Source organism: Bufo bufo, chromosome 1 (genome assembly GCF_905171765.1).
Source record: "Bufo bufo chromosome 1, aBufBuf1.1, whole genome shotgun sequence".
Lineage (NCBI taxonomy): Eukaryota > Metazoa > Chordata > Amphibia > Anura > Bufonidae > Bufo > Bufo bufo.
Window position 1 is genome coordinate 270870897 of NC_053389.1, and position 24598 is coordinate 270895494.

Consider the following 24598-nt stretch of genomic DNA (forward strand, 5'->3'; position numbering starts at 1 on the left):
ATTACAATGGGGCCACAAGAGATGCAGACAGCACACTGTGTGCTGTCTGCATCTTTTTCCGCTCCATTGAAACTAAGGGGTCCGCATCCAATGCTCCAATAATGGGAATTGGATGCGGAACAAAACTATCATGGTTTGATGGGGCTTAATCACTTTATTTAATCAGGTTACCTAAAGAAGATGGCCCAGGGGAGATGGGAACATGACACTGGAGTCAGTGACGTGTTCCCGCCTCTCTGTAGCCCTCTCCACGCACCCCTTACTTTCCAAAGTGACATTTATTTCATTGGTGGCAGTGGTGATGTCCCTCCCCTCTCCAGCAGCACGTAAGTGTCCTTTGGAGCTTGAAGCTCCCTTATGTGCTGCCGCTGCTGCAGGGGAGGAGGGACCTGTGAGCGCACTAAGGGAGAAAGCGCTGGTGCCTGCATGTGGAGGGAGCCGTCTCTCACTGCGCCCCTGGGAAGGAGGAAGTTTGCCGGTAAGCTCCGCCTCTTGCACGTACCAGAGTGTGCAGGAGGAGGAGCGCTATATGTGGAGGGAGCCGGCCTGTCTCACTGCGCTCTGGGACAGGAGGAAGTGCGCCGGTAAGCTCCTCCTCCTGCACGGCACAGTGTGCAGGAGATAGTGATGGGAAGTTCGGATCTTTTAGGTGAATCGGTTCATTTGAATCAGCTCATTCGGATCAGAATCGGATCTTCGGTTCACTTGGCGAGTCAGACTGCTGAGCTGACTCGCAAGTGAACTGAAGACTCTAGGTGCCGGTGCGCATGCGCAGCTGCTGACTCAGTCAGTGACACTGCAGTGAGTCGGCTCTTCAGCTCTCTGAAGTTGAACTCGTCTCTGATTAGTATTGAGTGAGTCAGGAAGAGTGATTTTTTTATAGTAAAGGGAAGCTGAGGCTGACGTTGGACAGGCGGACAGGAGGAAGCTGTCACTGTGGTGTGCAATGTGAATTGTTGTCTGTTGTGCATTGTTCCCCACAGTGACAACAGTCTGACACTGACAGTAGTACAACGAACCAAGTGATGTGAAATGTGAATGCACAGGGAAAACTATGTGCTGAACTGTGTCATCTGTCCCTTCTCTTATCTCTCTGCTCCTGTCCCTTCTCTTATCTCTCTGCTGCAACAAGAGCCGACAGCCTCAGTGTAACCTGTTCTACAGTCTGACAGCCTCAGTGTAACCTGTTCTACAGTCTGACAGCCTCAGTGTAACCTGTTCTACAGTCTGACAGCCTCAGTGTAACCTGTTCTACAGTCTGACTCACAGCCTCAGTGTAACCTGTTCTACAGTCTGACTCACAGCCTCAGTGTAACCTGTTCTACAGTCTGACAGCCTCAGTGTAACCTGTTCTACAGTCTGACTCACAGCCTCAGTGTAACCTGTTCTACAGTCTGACTCACAGCCTCAGTGTAACCTGTTCTACAGTCTGACTCACGGCTCTTTTAACTCAATGAATCGAATGAGTCACTAACTGAGTCGGATCTTTAGGTTCTTGTGACTCATTCCATTCATTTAGACTCCCTGACCTTGTACTACTCAGAGGACTCGAGTCAGAGCTGCTAGTGTGCTGTGCTTGCCTCGCCCCCTCAGCTCTGGTCGGTGATTGGTTGGTGGGCCGGGAGGGGTGGGGCTGGCAGAAGCAGCTTCCACTCTAAGATCATATTACGCTCCTCCCGAGTCCCTCCCTCAGGCTCCTGCTGCCAGCGTGAGCTGAGCGTCTCTGTCAGCATTGCTGTGTGCTGTGACTGAGCTGCCGGTTCAAACGGATCGGATCACTCTGAACTGAATCGATTGGAGGAGCGCTCTGAAGGATGGCCGGGGTCCGGACAACTGGCGGCCGCGGTCCGTATTTGGACCGCGGTCCGCCAGTTGAGTACCCCTGCTATAGAGCATGAGGAGCTGAGCAGATTGATACATAGCTTTTTTAGGAAAAGATTTAGTATAACTTGTAATTTATTCATTTACATCTGTGCTTCCTCTGGGCTTTAAAGAGGCGGTCCTATCAGCTATCTCTGTATACAAAGTCATAGAGAGAAGGCTGTCAATCACTGATAGGATCCCCCCCCTTGACTTCAAAGCCCACAATGAGCAGGAATCTAAGGCCTCTTTCACACTTGCGTTGTCCGGATCCGGCGTGCACTCCACTTGCCAGAATTACACTCCAGATCCGGAAAAACGCAAGTGTACTAAAAGCATTTGAAGACGGAACCGTCTTCAAAATGCGTTCAGTGTTACTATGGCAGCCAGGACGCTATTAAAGTCCTGGTTGCCATAGTAGGAGCAGGGAGCGGGGGAGCGGTATACTTACAGTCCGTGCTCCTAATTCCCAACGGAATAAATGACATTTCTCATACTGTGCAGCTAATATAATATCTGAGTTAAACTCCACTTAAAGGGAACCAGTCAGCATGAAAAAGTAATCAACAGGCAACAAGTTATAGAGCAGGACAAGCTGAGCAGATTGATAAGTTTTACAGGAAAAGATGAATTTAAACGTGTATTTAATTCATTTAGGGCTCTTTCACACCTGCGTTCTTGTCTTCCGGCATAGAGTTCCGTCGTCGGGGCTCTATGCAGGAAGAATCCTGATCAGGATTATCCCAATGCATTCTGAATGGAGTGAAATCCGTTCAGGATGCATCAGGATGTCTTCAGTTCCGGAATGGAACGTTTTTTGGCCGGAGAAAATACCGCAGCATGCTGCGCTTTTTGCTCCGGCCAAAAATCCGGAACACTTGCCGCAAGGCCGGATCCGGAATTAATGCCCATTGAAAGGCATTGATCCGGATCCGGCCTTAAGCTAAACGTCGTTTCGGCGCATTGCCGGAGCCGACATTTAGCTTTTTCTGAATGGTTACCATGGCTGCCGGGACGCTAAAGTCCTGGCAGCCATGGTAAAGTGTAGTGGGGAGCGGGGGAGCAGTGTACTTACCGTCCGTGCGGCTCCCCGGGCGCTCCAGAGTGACGTCAGGGCGCCCCAAGCGCATGGATCATGTGATCGCATTGGACACGTCATTCATGCGCATGGGGCGCTCTGACGTCACTCTGGAGCGACGTCAGAGCGCCCCATGCGCATGGATGACGTGTCCAATGCGATCACATGATCCATGCGCTTGGGGCGCCCTGACGTCACTCTGGAGCGCCCGGGGAGCCGCACGGACGGTAAGTACACTGCTCCCCCGCTCCCCACTACACTTTACCATGGCTGCCAGGACTTTAGCGTCCCGGCAGCCATGGTAACCATTCAGAAAAAGCTAAATGTCGGCTCCGGCAATGCGCCGAAACGACGTTTAGCTTAAGGCCGGATCCGGATCAATGCCTTTCAATGGGCATTAATTCCGGATCCGGCCTTGCGGCAAGTGTTCCGGATTTTTGGCCGGAGCAAAAAGCGCAGCATGCTGCGGTATTTTCTCCGGCCAAAAAACGTTCCATTCCGGAACTGAAGACATCCTGATGCATCCTGAACGGATTTCACTCCATTCAGAATGCATTGGGATAATCCTGATCAGGATTCTTCCTGCATAGAGCCCCGACGACGGAACTCTATGCCGGAAGACAAGAACGCAGGTGTGAAAGAGCCCTAAATGAATTAAATACACGTTTAAATTCATCTTTTCCTGTAAAACTTATCAATCTGCTCAGCTTGTCCTGCTCTATAACTTGTTGCCTGTTGATTACTTTTTCATGCTGACTGGTTCCCTTTAAGTGGAGTTTAACTCAGATATTATATTAGCTGCACAGTATGAGAAATGTCATTTATTCCGTTGGGAATTAGGAGTAATTACAGTTCTGTACAGCCTGTAAATTTTTAGTTACAGATACAGATTCACTGATGACCTAATCTGGCCCTCGTCTCTGATTTAAACATATATTTTCAAGAGGTATAACAGAAGTACGGCGCCAGAGAAAAGAGTTTCCAACAAGCACTAGAATGGCAATTGTGTAATACTACATTTGTCTGACTGGCCAACACTTCCCTCAGCTGTTTGTTGGGCGTTTCTGGAGCTGGATCCAAGGTGATCAAATGAACATTGTAGTCGCTCCCATAGTTGATCCCACAGGTGTGTGTGATAAGAAAAGCCCTTAAAGGACTAAAACAAGGAATAAAAAGGCTGCCTAGCACAGAAACCTTCTTCAAAAGAGTATTCCAGCTTTTAGATATTGATGACCTATCCTCCGGAAACCAGGGGATGCTGGGTGTCAGAAATAGAGAAGAACTAAAGTTTTTGAAAATTCAAATCGGCTGCTTTGCCGAATTTTACTAAATAATTCGCTTTGTGACGAATTAGTTCATCACGAAGAGCATTTTTTTATGGGTTTTATGACAGGGAGCTGCGATAGCGCCTCTCCCCATCATTGTAACCCTCAATTGCCGCATTCATACATGATCGTGGCATCTGAGAGTAATAATACAGTGTAAAATTAACATAAACATTTTTTATCATACTTACCGCCTCCATTTGATTGCGACGGGTCGGCCGCCGCCATCTTGCCTGTAGATCTTGCGAGAAATCTTGTATTGGCCCAGATGATGTCATCACGATGGCCGGCGTGGTGACGTCATACATCACCACTCACGCGATTTCGGCCGAGATCTTCGCTGAAGATAGAGCGGCTGGCCCGTCGCAAGCAAATGGAGGAGGTAAGTACGATTTTTTTTTTTTACTATTTCAGGTTAAATTGATTCGCTACCATGAAGCACGAGGAAATTCGGCTTTGCAGCTAATTGAATTTATCTGGAAATTCTACAAAAACCAAAAAGATGAGGACAGTTGTGATGATGAGATTCTTTAATCCATAGTAGTGATCCTATAAACCAAATACATGCGACGTTTCGGCTGACACTCAGCCTTCTTCAAGCATACTGTACATACACATGTGCAAGTCAAACATTTAAAGCCCAAAACATGTGACATCACAGGGGTCAGGGGCGCTGCTAGAGTCTCAAAAGATTCGGGGCCCAAGCCCCAATGAATATGGCCCAGTTCTCTAAGTCGTCCCCCCCTCCCCCCACACACACACCGCATTTTGCTGTACTTGCTGTACAGCAGCACATACCTGTCACATCCAGTGCCTCCCAGGTGATGGCTCCTCCGATGTAGATCTTCTCTGTCATCATCTTCTCCTTTCGATCTGGAGAACTTCTTTCCGTCGCACCTCGTCTCTTAGCTTCCTCACATTTCTATCCTCTTCCCCAACCTGGAGTCCACACTGTGTTATCCTGCTGCTCGCTGTGCTTCCCAATACCCCCAAATACTATCCTAAAGAAAAATAAGTACCGCCATAGTAATAGTGCTCCTCATAGTCCCACCAATAGTAATTCCCTTCTAGAATGCCCTCACAAGTAATACTGCCGCCAACCGTGATAACGCTCCCCAAGAATGCCCCCATTAGTAATACTGCCCCGTACAGTGCCCCCATTAATAGAAGAGCCCTCCAGTATTAATAATACCCTCACAAAGCCCCCAGTGGTAATAAAGCTCTCTAGAGACCACTCACTAGAAAGAAGCCCCTCCTATAGAGCCCCCAGTATTAATAAGAACGTCTATAATGTCCCCTGGATTTGCAGTGCCCCCTGTAGTTATATTCCTCCCTCCACCATACAGTCCCATGTAAATAACATCACACCATCTCTTTAGCCCCCTCCAATATACAGTCCGATGTAAATAACATCCCCCTCTATCTACAGCCCCCTCCAAAATACAGTCCCATGTAAATAACATCACTTCCTTCCCAGCTGCCTTCAACATACAGTCCCAAGTAAATAATATCACCCTTTCTACAGCCACCTCGAACATGCAATCCCATGTAAACATCACCCCCTCTACATTCATTCCCATGTAAATAACATAATTCCCCCCAACAGCCACCTTCAATATACAGTCCCATGTAAATAACCACCCCCTCATCATTCAGTCCCATGTAACTAACATCACTCCCTCAGACCCCTGTAACATTCAGTCCCATGTAAATAACATAATTCCCTCCCACAGCCGCCATCAACATACAGTCCCAAGTAAATAACATCACTGCCTCCCCCAGCCCCTTCCGACACAGTCCCATGTAAATAACATAATCCCTCCCACAGCCACCTTCAACATACAGTCCCATGTAAATAACTTCACCCAGACCCCTCCAACATTCAGTCCCAAGTAAGTACTCACTCACTCACTCCTACAGCCGCCATCAATATACAGTCCCATGTAAATAACATGGCTCCCTGCCCAGCACCTCCAACACACAGTCCTATGTAAATAACATCCCTCCCTTCAGCCCTAACATACAGTCTCAGTTAAATAACCACAACCCCCAGCATTCCTCTGCCTCTCCCTTCACTTACCTCTCCCCATGTGGCAGACATCACCAAGGCTTCTTCCCCCAGGACACTCTTCATTGCCGTCCTCTCCTGTACTGGTCACATGATGGTGATGTCATCGCAGGTCCTTCTCAACCGCTGCCTGTTTTATTGGTCACATGACCTGTGATGTCATAACAGGTCCTTCAGCTCTTCCAGTGCATTAGATTAAATTGTATTGCCGTCCTAAGGACAGCAATACAGTTTATCTAGCTGGAAGGCAGTACATTCGGGGCCTGGGACAAAACATCAGGGGCTCAGGACCCGAATGTTTTAACCTAGCAATGCCTGTGACAGGGGTTGACCCAGAAGCACTTTGCTCTGAACGTGTTAATAAATGATAAAAATTTGTACCACCATATTGAGTATGTCATGATAAATAGAAATGAGTGAATTGAAGTTGACGAAGTGGAATTCGATCCGAATTTCCTCACGCTTTGTGTTAATGAAACGCATATTTTCCTAAAATGGCTGCTGCACGTGTGAGAACATGGAGAAAGGAATTCTGGAAACGCGGGATCACCCATAATGCCATGCATGCAGCCAGCCCTGTGATGTGACAGCCCTATAAATAGTCTCAGCCATCTTGGATTCTGCCATTTTCCAGTGTACTTAATGCATGGAGAGATGTCAGCAGGCGCTAGGGACAGTGCTAGGAAAGACTTCATTGTGCTAAAAAAAAGATTTACAAGTTCAGGGAAAGATTATTCAAGCTGTAGGGAAAGGATAGGGAGGAATTATTCCACAGCATTTATGTAAAACAGAGTTCAGTAGGGGAGGTTACAGCCTGGGTAATATGAACAATCCTAATACACCTTGCTGCACTAACTGGGGATCCAAATTGCCATTATACAGCTCTGTAATTCCATCAAAACATTCTTGTTATTGGGGTGCAAATGCTGTTTGATACGGCCATTAACAGGGTTTATTACAAGGAAATATTTCTCCATCTTATTTGCCCTTGTGCAGTGCAGTTATATGTTCTGAAGCATTTTTTGGCTTGTATTAGTAGGGAAAAAAGGGCTTATTAGCCGCTGTGTGGTGAAGTGTGAAAATTACAGCTCTTTTTGGTGTGTATTACTGGCACAAAAAAAAAATTATTTGACATTCAGCGGTGCAGTTATATGTTCTAAAGCCATTTTGTGGAGTGTATAAGTGGAAAAAAGATAAATATATTTGCCGTTCAGCGGTAAAGTTATATGTTCTAAAGCATTTTGTGGAGTGTATAAGATGAACAAAGAAAAATATATTTGCCGTTCAGCGGTGCAGTTATATGTTCTAAAGCCTTTTGTGGAGTGTATAAGTGGAAAAAAGAAAAATATATTTGCCATTCAGCGGTACAGTTTTATATTCTAAAGCCTTTTGTGTCGTATATAAATGGAAAAAAATAAGGGCATATTTGCAGTTCAGCGGTGCAGTTATATGTTGTAAAGCCTTTTTGTGGAATGTATAAGTGGAAAAAGGAAAAATATATTTGCCGTTCAGCAGTGCAGTTACATGTTCTAAAGCCTTTTGTGTCATGTATAAGTGGAAAAAAAATAAGGGCCTATTTGCCATTCAGCGGTGCAGTTATATGTTTTAAAGCCTTTTGTGAAGTGTATAAGTGGAAAAAAGAAAAATATATTTGTAGTTCAGCGGTGCAGTTATATGTTCTAAAGCCTTTTGTGGAGTGTATAAGTTGAAAAAAGAAATATATATTTGCCGTTCAGCGGTGCAGTTATATGTTCTAAATCCTTTTGTGTCGTGTATAAGTAGAAAAAAATAAGGGCCTATTTGCTGTTCAGCGGTGCAGTTATATGTTCTAAAGCCCTTTTAGTCATCTATTAGTCGCGAAAGAAAAATATATTTGCCGTTCACCGGTGCAGTTATATGTTCTAAATAGTGTTGAGCGCGAATATTCGAATAGCGAATTTTAATCACAAATATCGGCACTTCGAGAATTCACAAATATTTAGAATATAGCACTACATATTCGGAAAATCGAATATTCATTATTTATTTATTTTTTTAACACAGTACACTTCAGGTGATCATACCTCCCTTCTTCTAGCTTGTGGGCCAATGAGAAGGCTTTGTCACAGCTTAGCAACATCCCTAGCAACCAATAGAAAAGTTGCCTACACCTTACTATTGCCAAAAATTCGCAAGCACAAATATATTGGAGAACTCTATCTGCATATAAAGCTATTCTAATGTTCTGCCGTGCCAATCATTTTCTCCAGTTTTAGTAAACTTATACCAGCTTGAAAAATATAGCATAAGTGATTCACGCCTGTATTTCGCGGGCATTACGCGAATATTACATTGCTGATTTTCGCAATCAAGAATATAATCTCGAATTTGCGAATATATGATGAATATTCTACAAAATATCTGCAAAATATCGCGAATTTAAATATTGCCCCTGCCGCTCATCACTAGTTCTAAAGCCCTTTTTTGCCGTTGTGTGGTGAAGTGAGAAAATTACAGCCCTTTTTTGCGTGGGGGATTAGTGGGGGATAAAAAGGGCTTATTATCCGTTGTGTGGTGAAGCCAGAAAATTATTTATTTGATGTAACAGTATGTCAGACAGAGAAATGCCAGGCCCTGCACAGGGGAGTGGCAGAGGCCTAAATGTTTCTGGTGCAGGCACAGATCACAGCAGAGTAAGGGGGCGTGGCAGCAGGAGTCGCAGTGAGAGGTCTGAGCTCCCAGTGAAATCTAGCAGTCGTGTCTTCACTAGCAACTCAGCGGTTCTTGAATGGTTGACTCGGTCATCCACTTCATCCTAAGTGACATCAGAAAACCCCAGCCAAGAGTCGGTGGGTTCGTCAGACACAACCCTTAGTTGGCATGGCCGACGAGCAGGCTCTGTGCCCTTACCTGTCCTCAACCTGCCTTTGTCCTTTTCTGTTCCCTCAGTCAGAGAAGTATTATATGCTGTGGGCTCAGCGCCACTATACAGCGAGGACGAGCTACTAGAGGACAGTCAGCAGCTACTGGCCAGCCAAGATGTGGAGGAGACATCCGTCGCTTCCTACTGTAGGCAGGCAAGTAGTGATGAGGAGAGTGGCATGGTAGCTGGTGTTGCGAGTGGTGAGGCTCCTGACCCAGAGACCGTTGAGGAGGACATCAGTGACATGCAGACAGTACTCGATGATGATGATGATGATGTAGCTGATCGCACTTGGAAGCCCGGTTAATTAGGGGCTTCATCATCATTGGGAGAAGAGGGTAGCAGCTTGCCCGTGAGGCAGCGGTGGAGCCATCAAGTCGCTAGCGTGGCCAGGAGTCAGCAGGGTGGCAGCAGTGGGAGGTCGGCAGCCAGAAAAGTAGTGGTGCACAGGTTCACGAAAGCAGCAGCTGTAGCACTCAGTCAGTACGGAGTGTTGGGGGTAAAATCACCTTCTCGGCGGTGTGGCAGTTTTTTGTTAAGCCGCCGGAGGAGGTGAACATGGCCATATGTAGCATCTGTGGGCAGAAGGTGAAGCATGGCCAGGGTGCCAATGTTGGCACCACGGCCCTGCGTCAACATATGCAGCGTCAACAGAAAGTTGGCCTGGGAGAACAGTGGCTCCGATGTGGTGGTCCAGCCTGCCGCAGCAAACACTGCATCACTCAGTGGCACGCACCCGGTTTCAGGCAGTCAAGGCTCCACCACCTCAGCCGAAAGGAGCTGTCTGTCCTTCCCATGAGTAAGTCTTTTTCGTCCACGGTAAGTGATAAAATATACAGCATTATATATATGATTAAATATACAGCATCAATTGTACTACGGATCATGCTGTGTACTTGATCACTTGTACTGCCTGCAGATTACAATATATGGGTTGTACTATTAATTCCATTAAGACAAGAATCCGCAGACACATATCTGACATACCGCACTATAAAACGCAGAATACATAGCATTTTGCGGTTGTTCATCAAGGAAATGTATTGAGCTTAATAGCCCAAGGAATAGAGAGGGTTATCATGCCCAGTAGGGGGGGTGATTATAAGAAAAAATTGCTTAGTCGTGAGACTTATTGGATGCATGAACTAAGAACGTGTTCCCCCTCAGGTTTAGATGGAAAATATGACCTGATCTTGCAGTACTAATTCTTTTACTTTGTTTAGTATATTATTGGATGTTTACTATATTTTTTCATTTTTTTTCTTTTGCACATATAGAGTTAAGTATGTGGTGGCTGCAGTTGATTTCTTTTTAATTGCCTCCAGCCCATGTAGACCATGTGACCTCCTCCTGTTTTTTGGTTGGGGAGAATATTGCTTTATATGGACTGGCATTTCAGAGTATAGTAGTCATGAGTAAGGACCATTACGTTTTTTTTAGGTCCGAAACGCTGCGTAGAACCTGTACGTTTTTTCCTGTATGTGGAGATTTTATCGTTGGAATAAAGTGACACATTTTTCAGAATCTGGATTTCTTCATTTTGTCTACAATTCATGTCAGCCGGGTCCGGGCTGTGTCCGTGCTTCTGAGTGGCCGAACGCAGGTGAGCGCTGCTTAATTATCTTTTTCCACTTCTGTCCTTCCCATCATCTGATGGTCCTGATGTTCCTGCTCCTCCTCCTACTCCTCATCAGTCATTCCGTCAGCAATCGATCACGGAAGTGATTTCCAAGAGACAACAGTATGCGTGCACTCATCCAATGGCGCAGAAGCTGAATGTGCTCCTGTCCAAGTTGCTGGTGTTACAGTCCCTCCCTTTCCAAGTGGTGGACTCTGCACCTTTTGGAGAACTGATGGCTTGTGCTGAGTCGGGGTGGAGAGTCCCAAGCCATCATTTCTTTGCCAAAAAGGCAGTACCAGCTCTGCACACGTATGTAGAACAGAAGGTGGGCCAGTCCTTGAGCCTGTCGGTGTCTGCCAAAGGGCATGGCAGCGCCGAAGTGTGGAGCTGTAACTACGGTCAGGTACAATACATGTCCTTTATGGCCCACTGGGTGAATGTGGTTCCTGCACAGCCACACCAGCAACTTGGCCAGGTGATGCCTCTTCCGCCTCCATGTTGTCACGCCATTGGTCCTGTGACAATGTCCACCCCTGGCTCCTCATCCTCCACCGTGTCCTCAGCCTCCACTGCAGAGACAATTCACAGTGCCCCTCCAGCATACCACATGTGCAGGGCATGGCGGTGTCACGCTGTTCTGCACCTTGTTTGCCTGGGCGAACGGAGTCACACAGGGGAGGAACTGCTCTGTGTCCTTCATTAAGAAATCGAATCCTGGCTTTCTCCATAATAACTCAAAATTGGAACCACGGTGACCGACAACGGGAAGAACATGGTGTCGGTGCTGCGTGAAGGAGGGCTTCACACATGCTCAATCTGGTTGTCAAGCGGTTCATGAAGTCTTCCACCCATCTGCAAAACATCCTAAAAATGGCCAGGAAACTTTGCATGCACTTCAGCCACTCGTACAATGCAAAGCACACCCTCCTTAAGCTGCAGCGGCAGAACGGCATCCCCCAACATAGGCTGATATGCAACGTTTCCACCCGTTGGAATTCCACCCTCCATATGTTGGACCAACTATACAAACAGAGAAAGACCATAAATAATTTCTTGATGATCCAAGAGGACAGGAGAACTCCTCTGTGTAACTTCGATGTCAGCCAGTGGCAGCTCATGCGTGACACCTGGCGTTTGCTCAGGCCCTTTGAGGAGGCCACGTTATTTGTCAGTCGCCAGGACTATGAGATGAATAATGTCATTCCACTGCTTCTTGTCCTGGAAAAGATGATGGTAAATCTGACTGGTCAGGGGCTTGGAAACATGGCGCCTAGATCTCACGGCCAAATGAGCCCTGTGGGGGCTGAACTAGAGGAGGAGGAGGACATTGGAGCACAAGCAATGTGTAGCAAAAAGTGTGGTTTTTACACACAGGTGACAGGAGAGGAGGAGCAGGAGCAGCCAGAGGAGCTACAGGGCGATGAGGAAGACGAGACAGAGGACCCAGACACACTGTGGCAGTATGCAGTGGAGATGGAGGCATGGAGTCTGAGTCACTTGCACAAATGGCTCGATGCATGCTCACTTGCTTGCGTAGTGACAGCCAAATTGTCACCATTCGGCAGAGGGATGACTTCTGGCTCTCCACCTTGTTGGACCCTCGCTACCGGTCCAAAATGGGGGCCTTTTTTACACCCGCTGAGAGGGAGGACAAACTGAACTACTATTTAATGTGACGGGGGCCATAGTTACCCCAAGAAGAACTCGCCTGTCCATCTAAAATGTGTAGAGACTGACCATTATCAAGATGAATCAGGCGTGGATCAGCCAGGATTTCCACCCACCAATGCCTGATGCATTAGACTAGATCATCCATGGTGCCACACCAACACTTTGACAAAAGAGACCCGTTTCTTCTGGCTACCTGCCCCAGCTACTTCACGTAGTTGCTTACTTCATGTACATCTTCCCCATGCTTTTTTTTTCATTTGGACTGACCCATTTTTACTATGTAAGCAAATTACTCCGGTTTGTATACTTCCTGTATGTAGCACAGCCAGTTTTCACCTTCCTGACCAAGCCTAATTTAGCAAATGGGAGCTATCACATTATGTAGTAATAACTATAGTAATAACTTTGGAATGCTTTTACTTATCCAAGCGATTCTGAGATTGTTTTTTTCACGACACATCATGCATCATGTCAGTAGTAAATATGTTTTTTCCTTTATTTATTTAAAAAAATCTAATTTTACAGAAAGTTTGGAAAAATTAGCAATTTTCTAAATTTGAATTACTCTGCTTTTGAAACACATAGTGATACCTCATAAACAGTTTTTCACATTCCCCATATGTCTACTTTTTGTTGGCATCATTTTTTGATTGTCATTTTATGCTTTTAGAACATTAGAAGGTTTAGATTTTTAGGAGTAATTTTTCAAAACTATTTCCAACTAATTTAGTTCTGAAGTGACTTTGAGGGGCTTAGATAATAGAAACCACCCAGAAATGACCCAGGTTCAGTAACTACACCACTTAAATGATTCAAAACTGATTTTTAGAAACTTTGTTAACCATTTAGTTGTTCTACAGGAATTAAAGCAAAATGGAGGTGAAATTTACAAATGTAATTTTTCTGGCGATTTTCCAATTTTAATCAATTTGTTCCTATAACACAGCAAGGATTAACAGCAAACCAAACCTCAATATTTATTACCCTGAGTCTGCATTTTACAGAAACACCGACCCCATAAGTGTTTATAAACTGCTGTATTGACACACCACAGGGCTCAGAATTGAAGGAGGATCATTTGGCTTTTGGAAGTCAGATTTTGCTGGAATGGTTTTAAGGCACCATGTCACATTTGAAAGGGTCCTGAAGTACCACTACAGTGGAAACCCCAATAAGTGACCTCATTTCGAAACTACACCCCTCTAGATATTAGACCTTAGACCTTGAGTGGTGTAAGCCAGTGTTCCTCAACTCCAGTCCTCAGGGCCCACCTGTTGGTCATGATTTCAGGATTTCCTTAGTATTGAGCAGGTGATATTATTAATGTCCATGCATCAGGACCATTCATTGTGTGGGAAATTCTCAAATCATGACCAGCAGGTGGGTCTTGAGGATTGGAGTTGAGGAACACTGGTGTAAGGCATTGCATTTTAGCTTCTTTGATGTAAAGGGGTCTGAGCTGCAATTTTTTAATCATTTATAATCCATTGAAATCTACAGACATCTACTGTTCACGCCATAACTTGAAGCCCTTGTACCTTAATGTAAAGTCTGTAACAGCCCTCATTTAACATGTTCACTTTATAATACTTATGTGTTTTCTAATGTGGCAGGGGAACCTTTGGGACCTCTCAAGCACCAGGACACAGGTTCGATTTCTACTTCTGCACCACTTATAACTGCACCTCTGGTTCTTACTACAGTATGATAGGTCTAGTCTCAGTATAATTCATTCAGTGGTCTCTAACCTGTGGCTTAGCAAATGTTGGGAAACTACAACTCCAGGCATACTCTGACACAGCAGAAAACTGAACTTTTTCACCATGTAAGGGTCCATTCACACGTCCGCAATTCTGTTTCACATTTTGCGGAACGGAATTGCGGACCCATTCATTTCTATGGGGCCACATTATGTGCTGTCTGGAAGCGTAAATGCGGATCCGCGCTTCTGGGTCCGCAATTCCGTTCCCCCCAAAAATTGAACATGTCCTATTCTTGTCCACAATTGCGGACAAGATTAGGCATTTTCTATTATAGTGCCGGCGTTGTGCGATCCGCAAAATGCGGAAAGCACATTGCCGGTGTCCGTGTTTTGCAGATTCGTGGATCCGCAAAACACATACGGATGTGTGAATGGACCCTAAAGAAAAGTCTAACTATGCTTGTAGACATACTTGTAATGAAGGGAGGCCCGTGTAGGCTACTTTTGACCGAAATGAAATAATTGTTTTTCCTTACCTCATGAATTCCAAAATGAGCATAGGAATCAAAGTAGTAATCTCTTGAGGTCATTTCTTCTGGATTTAGCAGTTTGGCCATTTTACCTCTGCCAGCGCAACTAGGTTGAATCGGGGTGTGTATCACATGTTGAATGGGCTGTACAGGCTTTGGATGTACCACTGGCTGAACCGGTTGGGAAGGTCCACCACAAACCTAAAAAAAAAAAATATACAATTCTATCTATAAACAAAAGTATTTGAGATAGTTAGAGAGAAAGGAAGCCAAGCTCCATAATGGACATATCTAGATACATTTATTGTTGACCTAATTATTTCCTTTGTTCCTAGAGTAAGGTCACTTATACACAGTCAGTGGGGGGAATATGTTAAAACTGGTGTAAAGTAGAACTGGCTTAGTTGCCCATATCAACCAATCAGATTCCACCTATTGTTTTTCAGAGTTCCTTTGGAAAATGGAAGGTGGAATGTGACTGGTTGCTATGGGAAAATAAGCCAGTTTTCCTTTACACCAGTTTGATAAATCGCTCCTAGTGTTTGGTCAGTGATTTCCATCAGTTATTGTGAGCCAAAACCAGATTTGGGGCAAAAACACAGAATAGGTGCAAATGTATTCATTATACCTTGTCTCTGTGTAGACTCCACTTCTGGTTTTCGCTCACAATCACTAATGAAAATCACAGCTATAATCTTTTCAATTCTCAGCCCGTGAAAAAGGGCCCTTTAGACCGTGGATCAGGGCAGAGCATCGGATATTCATTCATTAAGAATTTAGGCTGTTTTATGTATTCACACAATTCATAATCAGATTACAAAGAAAGCAAAAAGATCTGACAATAGAATCAAACCTGCTTGTTGATGGTTTGCAGGTAACAACAATTAGAAAATGTGTAAAGAAATAAGGTAAAACTCCATTTTAGACTAAATTGTAGGAAAATCAACCCTGACCAGAAAAGAGTCATCACTCTGTGCAATTCTTAATAATTAATTCTTGATTCTTTAATAGCTCATCTTCCATTTGCCATATTGTTTTTTTTTTAAATAAAAAACATTTTAAAAGAATCCTTCTATAAAACAAAAGTTTTCCACTCACTGAACTGTTATTCAACAGGGAAATAATTACAATGACAAGTTGACATGAGAAAGAGATATCAAACCAAATAAAGACAAAACAGCCCAAAAGAGCACACTAAAATAGAATGTATAATAGCATCTGGACAGCCCATAGAAAATCTCAAGAAAATATATCTTAAAATTCAGCAAAGACCACAACAAAGGAATGGAAGCAATGACAAATTCTGAGCTCTTGTCCGGAGACAAGGAGGTTAATTCACTAAAGTGTAAGGAAGGGGAATGTTCCAGGTGTCTGCGCTGCAAGGTATATCAATTTGACGCCTTATACAGGTCTTCTAAAAATAGTTGGCGTCAGTCCTGATGCATTTTCACAGCTGCTTTACAACATTTCTCAGAAAATAGAATCCAGGGAGAAGCAATTATACGCTTGATGTCTTAAAGGGAGGGACCCATAAATCATCTAGGTGTCTCTAACTGTAGATTCATGTATGTCTGTAATTGTTAATGACCTTCACCCCATTCCCTGATTAAAATAAAATACTCTATGTAAGGGCTTTTTTAACAGGGCAGAGGATTGGGCCAAATATAAGGGATGAGCATTACTGAATGCTCTTTGCCAATAATTGGTATGTGTTAAAGCCACTTTCACACAGTCAATATCTGATTAGTATTTTGCATTAGTATTTGCAAGCAAAAATCAGGAGTGGGTCAAAAATACAGGAGAGGGACAAATCTTTCCATTATAGATTTTCTCTTTAAGTTCCACTCGTGGGTTTAGCTTAAAAATACTGACCAAATAGTGACTGTGTGAAAGTGGATCATACGAAAACCGGGCATTGCTGCATGTACAATCTGTCTAACATCTTACCATTAATATTACTGATTAGATGACTGAATTTCCCAAAAAGTGTGCAATTCAGTGGAATCAGGAATAAGGTTCTATTTGGTCCAAATAAATTTTATCCAAATAGAAACTGTATCTCTACCCTACACTATGTATTGCTAATACAGCTGTATCTTAATCTTGTAACCCTTAGCTGGGAATTACAGATGAGTTTGCAAGAATCGTATTGCTAGCCCTAGATTCTGCAGACAGAGACTTTTGAAAAGATAGAGAGAAGTACTACAACCTCCATCATTGCTCATATCCATACATGTCTATCATGGAAGATTTGACTTTGAATTGTTTTCAAGTATGTTTCATACTGTTGGATGTACTACAGCTCTCATTTTGTACTTCGGCAAAGAGAGATTTGTCTATTTTCTACAAATGGCCTGGTTACTGACTCCAACACCTTTTGCAAGCCATAAACTACCATATGGAAGGAGTCCCAACAGCAGGGTGTGCCCCGATGGAAGAAAGGGTGCGCCTTCCGATCACTGCCCTGATTCTAGGGAGTATCAGTGTGAAGATTGCCACTGTGAATGATTATTGCAAACTGAGCCACTACCACTCATATATCCTCAACTCCTCCCGGGCTTGCGGTATCAAATTGACAATCAAAAACAAATGATAAAGCTGTTTAGTTCCAGTGCTGAAGCTACTCAGGAAAAACTTATCGGCAGGGTACAGGGTGTTGGACCCCCACTGAGTGATAATCTCATACACCATCAATATCACAATCCTGGATGACTCCTTTAACCCTTAGGATCCCAGCACCGTACATGCACGGCGCTGGGAGGGTCTTTAAACATGGTGCTCACATGGTGCCCATGAAGCCGGTCATTAATTTTAATACACTGAGTCTCTCTGAAGAGACCCAGCATATTAGAGCTGCAGTTCCTATGTTGGCCAACACAGGAGAATAGCAATTAGAGGTTATACATTACTTATATGGAAATACAGTATAAGCTGTAAATACTGCAAATTATAGTCTCCTAGAGGGGCGACAAAAAAGTGAAAAAAAAATAATTCTAAATATATAAAAACAATTAAAAAAATATAAATATAATGGGCATCGCCACATCCAAAAATGTCTGTACTATTAAAATATAAGCATATCTATCCCATACAGAGAATGGTGCAACAGAAAAAAATGAAAACAAATGACCGATTCAAAATTTTTTCATCACTTCTCTTACCTGAAATTATTTTTATATAATGTGCTCAAAAAGTCACACACACTCCAAAATGGTATCAATAAAAACTACAGATAGTCACCCCCTCAAAAATTAGCCCCTATACAGCTTAGTAGATATAACTATAAAAAAAAGTTATGGAGATCAGAATATGGGAATGTGAAAAAAAAAAATATTTCAAAGTTTTTATTTTTTTCAGTATTAAAACACAAGAAAAACAGTACATAAGTGCTATCGCTGGATTCGTACTTACCTGGAGAATAAAAAGTCAGTTTTACCACATTTCTTTCCAATTCCACCCCATTTCCAAAAAAATTCCCGCTTCCCACTCCATCCTATGCAATATTAAATGCTGGCATTAGAGAGTACAACTTGTCTCGCCAAAAACAAGCCGCGTACGACTATGTGAACAAAAATAAAAATGTTATGACTTCTGAAAGACAAGGAAGAAAAATGAAAACGCAGAAAACAAAAACATGGGCTTAAGTAAATGATACTGCTAATAATTCCTCAATAATTGACAGCAGTTCCACAGTCTACACTCTATTTTCTTGCTATGCTTGGCAGATCATACATTGTAATTAGTTGTAACCGTTATATTTAATTAAGGGTCACTTAACATTAAATGGAAGATAAACTAGGTAATTATGCAGCCACCTGATAAGATCTGAGGTCTGGTAATAAGGTGAGATGTGTTTACGGGAGATGCCCAGCCACTGAGCTTTGTATTTTTTGGGAGTCATTAATTTCATGCAGTATATGAAAATGCAGACGAATGATCAGTTTCAAGGCCAATAATAACAAATTAGCCAAGACTAGGTGAAAGTTCAGATGATCTCTCTATTCCCGATAGTTGAAATGATAATGATAAATCATTTTCTGTCTCAGCTCCGAAACAGAAAAGGTAATGTAATATATAGCAAGAAAGGAATTAAGGGAAAATGAGGCTTCTGAAATTGTATACACAGTATATTGTACCTTATATACAAATGAGTACCAAGGGCCTTATGTATTGATCTGTTGGAAAGTACAGACTATTGCACCATTTTTTCCTCTGACAGCTCTAATGGTTGCTTTTTTTCTAAAAGAGGATGTGGCTTGTAAGTTGGTATATTGTAACATATGTACCAACTCATTAGGGTACCACCCCATTGTATGGCTGGCTGCATGTGGCCAAGCCACGCCCACCCATGGCAATCAATAGATGCATGATTTTGTGGCTCACATGTATGTTATAGTAGGCTTCTCCTTTTTATGTTGCAATGATATATTGCAGATACTGTTTTAATAATTATTGATACATGTATTATATTTAATGATAATAGGGAAAATGAGGCAATTGAACTTGGTTCTAAGTATACCTGACTGTGCATTACTTTATAAACAGATATGAGCGCATTTCTTGAAATTTGTTTAGTATCCGATTTGAACAAATTGTTTGGTAGATTCAATTAGGGTTGAAGTTATTGAGAATTGCTCTCATTAACTTGACAAGTTGTGGATGCATTTGTATTTGTAAAGTGATATATATGGTTATGGGTAAATGCATGATTGCCGATGGCACTGTTGGAGTTGCTGTACAGTATGGAACCTGTCAGACAAGGCAAGAGATGATCAGCTGTATAGCGATAGTAGTAGTGGAATAGGGTTAGCAGTAGCAGCAGCACAGTATGGAACCAGACTGACAAAGCAAGACGTGTGCGACTATGTAGGGATAGAAGTAGTTGGAGTAATGGAGGTAGAGGTAGTAGTAGTAGTGGCACCAGCAGAGTATGCAACCTGAAAGATGTGTGGCTGTGCAAAGGTAGTAGTACTGGCAGTTGAGGCAATAGTAGGGGCAGCAACAGCACAAGGTGAAACCTGATGGACAAGACAGGCAATGTGCAGCTGTGAAGAGCTATAAGTAGTGGGAGTAACAGCTTCTCAAGGGGCACTAGCAACAGTACGGTATGGAACATAATGGACAGGCAGACAGTGGCATCATTGTGCCAGTGATAACTAGACACTGTCAGCAATGACAACAATGGAGGTGTGTGAAAATTCCTTTCCTGATTCATTTTATGTACATTCATTAATTTCTGGAACATACAGTAAATTAGGTTTCTAGCTGACTCCTACACACTAAGAAAATAAGAGTACTGTAGCTTTAAGTAGTGCTGTGCAGTACAGAATTCTAACTGCATACAAATGCCTGCAGAGTGCAGACTCACCCTATCATGTCTCTGAAACCTATCTCTATCCATAAATACAATCTTCCTATTATTTTCCCTAACCATGTCCCTGTTTGAACCTAGACCAGCTTTGCTGAGTTTATCTGCCCTCTTTCTGACACAGACACCCTGCCTCATCAATGTAAAATACAAGCTCGGAAATAAAGATGGAGTCCCTGGTTGGGATGTTATATAGCGCCTATAACCAGCCACACACATGACCCTATGTCCCTCATGATTGGCTGAGGCTGACTTTCAAGGCAATATGGGTAATATGGGTAATCCTGCAAGACAGGGACACCACCCAGGGTCATATGATCTTCCTTCTTCATCTTCACTGCTCCTGAGTCTTCTGATTTCTAAAATGGCGGACTTAATTTTCAGTGAGTCACCCAAATTGAATCACAACATATTGTGAGGCACAATTTTTGTGAAATTTGAGTGGAATTTGATTCATTTAGAACCAATTTGATGACCACTGTTTATAAAGGCTGTGCAAGCTCTATGGCATATAACTAGTAGTTAGGCTTCTGATTAGCTACATGTCTGTTAAACTGTATTGCAATGTGTAATATGCAGCGGCTACTGTCCTCTGTATTTACTGCACAGCCTCTATGAAGGAATACCATAAGTTTCTGTCTTGCCCAACCCTACTAAATACTCCCCCATCCCACCCTGCAACCAGCAATGCACCTAGCTGTACCAGTAATGATCAGGCCACTAATTTGTTAAAATGTAGTTTTGTTTCCAAATATATACTTATGTATTTAGCGAGCATGCATATACTGTACAGTATCTGAATGCATGTACTGTATGCACTGCGTGTGTACTGTATGTACTAAGTGCACCCACTATGTGCGGAATTTGAGGCTAAGACCATGCATGAGGTCATCCAAGGCTAGCACAGACTGTTAAAGGATTGGTGGGACTAAACAAATGTGATGTTCAATCAGCAGGAAGGACGGGGCTCATGAATTCTTTGCACTGATCCCACTAATGTGCTAAAATGGCCCTTATGAAAAGGTGTAAAGGAAGTAAACTAAGATCCTGTAACCTGCAAAGGATATCAAGGAGCTGGAGAAAAGTTAAAGAATGGCAGCCAAACTAATAAGGAGTATGTCAGGTATCCTGTGTTTTGTGGAAAGGTTGTCAAAATAAAATTTATTTACCCTAGAGGTACAGGGAAAAAATATTTCATCTAGTAACAACTACAAGAAATGGTAAAATTAAATTGGATTTTAGGGGACTTAAAGGGAGTGTCACCTACTTTGAGCATTTTAGACTGCTCATATAACATTATAGCACAGTTGCCCAATATAAAAATAGTACCTTTATTGTGTCTGTCCACGTCCAAAAGCGGAAAAAAACACGTTATAAAGATATGCAGATTAGTTCCCAAAAGTGCCCAGGGGTGGAGTTATGGCCACACGTGCCCAGGCCACTCTCTGATGTGCCTTCATAACCTCTCCCCTTGGAGTCCTCTGGCCTACCCTTCTTTCCTACTTCATCCTCCTCCTCTGGCTTACAAATCTTGTGCAAGTGCCAGTCTTTGGGAGCTTAATTCTAGAGATAGGAGGCAGTTCCAATATGTCACCAATGTTTCAGGTGATACCACCCCTTTACGATCACTGTGGTGGTGATCTGACTCTTAACTCCCACAATCAGTTGTTTTTAAGGACCTCTTCTTCTGGTCTGAGACATTATGTTTAGAGATGAGCGAATTTCTCAAAAATTAGATTCGGCCGGTTCGTCGAATTTGTAGGAAAAATTTGGTTCGATACAAATTTATTTGTGGCAAATCGCTTTACAAAACGGCTATTTCCTGGCTGCAGAGAGCGTTTATAGTGGTGACGAACACTGTGCCTTGCAGTACCACACACAAGGAGTCAGTATGACATGTAGATAACAGGCGTCGCTCTTAAATTCACTGCACACTTCACTTATTTGGGCAGTTACGGGGCCAAAACTGACCAAATAACTGAAGTGTGAACTCAGCCTTACAGGTCAATGTTAGCGTTAAGAAGAAGCGCACTCCTTTTACACCGTCGTCAGCTGATTCCACATAGATGTCTATAGAACCTGTTCTATTAAATGATTATACAAGTAGAGCCCCCCCCGACAGAGTGGAGTGGGTGTCAACAGTAAGTTTGTGTTGATGTCACTGATTATTTTGGCCTTCCTCTAATCCTTCAGAACAATAATCTCAAAAAAATTGATCCTGTCTGTTGAGCATCCGCCTTCACTCGGTCAGCATTTGGTCAGTAATCCATCAGTATTGCTAATGCCCAAAAAAACAGGAGTGTATCTAAAATAGAGATGACACGTGAATGGAATATTTGCATGTCTTCTGTGTTTTTTACCGACTCCTGCTTTTGGCTACAAAATCATAAGCCAGTTCTGATGCAAAATAGGGACCATGTCATTCAGGGATTACAGCTGTTACATAGACAGGATCCATTGTGCGTCTCATTTTTCCTTTCTTCTGACAGATCATAAGAAGGGTCAAATAAATCATGATATCAGCCAGGCCGAAAGGCAAAATAGTGACCCAGTCATGAAGTGTGAAGAGTAGGAACTGCATGAGAAGCCCAAAGAGTGGCCCTATGACATAGTGGTGAGGTGGAAGCAGCATGAGAAGACCACAGAGTGGCCAATGACAGAGTCTGGAGGTGGCAATAAAATGAGGAGGCCAAAGAGTTGCACAATGACAGTGTGGAGGTGGCAGCAGCATCAGGAGGCCACAGAGTGGCACAATGACAGTGTGAAGGTGGCAGCAGAAGCAGCATCAGGAGGCCACAGAGTAGCAAGGTGACATAGTGTTGAAGTAGAAGCAGCATCAGGAGACCAGAGAGTGGCAAGGTGACATAGTGTTGAGGTAGCAGCAGCATCAGGAGACCACAGAGTGGCAAGGTGACATAGTGTGGAGGTGGCAGCAGCATCAGGTTACCACAGAGTGGCAAGGTGACATAGTGTTGAGGTAGCAGCAGCATCAGGTTACCACAGAGTGGCAAGGAAACATAGTGTTGAGGTATCAGCAGCATCAGGAGACCACAGAGTGGCAAGGTGACATAGTCTGGAGGTGGCAGCAGCATCAGGAGACACAGAGTGGCAAGGTGACATAGTGTGGAGGTGGCAGCAGCATCAGCAGACCACAGCGTGACCCAGTGACAGAGTGGGGAGGTGGGTGGCAATACCAGTACTAGCTGAAGATGGTGGGTGAAAGAAGAAGCACTTGGTATCAGATGTGTGGCATCAGGTGGGTAGCAGCATCAGAATAGTAGCTGAGGCAGGTAGCCAGAAGAAACCGGTCTCTTTTGTCAATGTTGGTGTGGCACCATGGATGATCTAGTCTGATGCATCAGGCATTGGTGTGTGGAAATCCTGGCTGATCCACGCCTGATTCATCTTGACAAAGGTCAGTCTCTACACATTTTGGGTGGACAGGTGAATTCTTCTTGGGGTAACTATGGCCCAGCCGCACTAAACACTCGCTCTGATGCCACACTACTGGACAGCTTTTCCAGTTTCTTCACTAGGCGGGTGAAAAAAGCTGCTCATCAGCGACTCTAGACTTAAGTTGCTGCTGATGGAGCTGGAACTGCTCCTACTCCCCCACCCTGCCACAGCAGCCATGGCAGAGGAATGTGAGCGCAGAGGGCCCCCCCCCTATCAGACCTGTGAGAGGATGGACGATGCCACAGATAGGCAGCGGCCAACTGACTACATAGTCATACTATACTATATCTCTATAGTAGTTCAGTTTGTCCTCCCTCTCAGCGGGTGTAAAAAATGCCCCAATTTTGGACCGGTAGTGAAGGTCCAACAGGGTGGAGAACCAGAAGTCATCCCTCTGCCGAATGCTGACAATTCGGCTGTCACTACGCAAGCAAGTGAGCATGCATCGGGCCATTTGTGCAAGTGACTCGGAGGGACTCCCTGCCTCCATCTCCACTGCATACTGCCACGGTGTGTCTGTGTCCTCTGCCTCGTCTTCCTCATCACCCTGTAGCTGTTCTGGCTGCTCCTGCTCCTCCTTTCCTGTCACCTGAGTATAAAAACTACCCATTTTGCTACACATTGCTTGTGCTTCAATTTCCTCCTCCTCCTCCCCCAGTTGAGCCCCCACAGGGCTCATGTGGCCGTGAGATCTAGGCGCCACGTCTCCAGTCCCCTGACCAGCCAGATTTACCAGCATCTGTTCAAGGACATGAAGTAGTGGAATAACATTGTTCATCCCATAGTCCTGGCGACTGACAAAGAACGTGGCCTCCTCAAAGGACCTGAGCAAACGGCAGGTGTCACGCATGAGCTGCCAGTGGCTGACATCAAAGTTACACAGGGGAGTACTCCTGTCAGCTTGGATCATCAAGAAATTGTTTATCAAGGAGGGTGTGCTTTTCGGTGTTCATGAGGCTCAAGCGCATGCAAAGTTTCCTGGCCATTTTGGCACTGGTAGTATTTCTGAAAACACTA

The 24598-nt window shown here is 43.9% G+C and overlaps 1 protein-coding gene across 1 annotated transcript in view; it reads right to left on the minus strand.

The window, feature by feature from the left end:
- The window catches only part of PRMT8 (protein arginine methyltransferase 8), a 374391-nt gene that overhangs the window by 216468 nt on the left and 133325 nt on the right, over positions 1-24598 (minus strand). The window contains exon 2 of the mRNA XM_040439278.1: positions 14764-14958. Within this exon, the coding sequence (XP_040295212.1) occupies positions 14764-14958 (195 nt within the window). The remainder of the gene's footprint in view (positions 1-14763; positions 14959-24598) is intronic.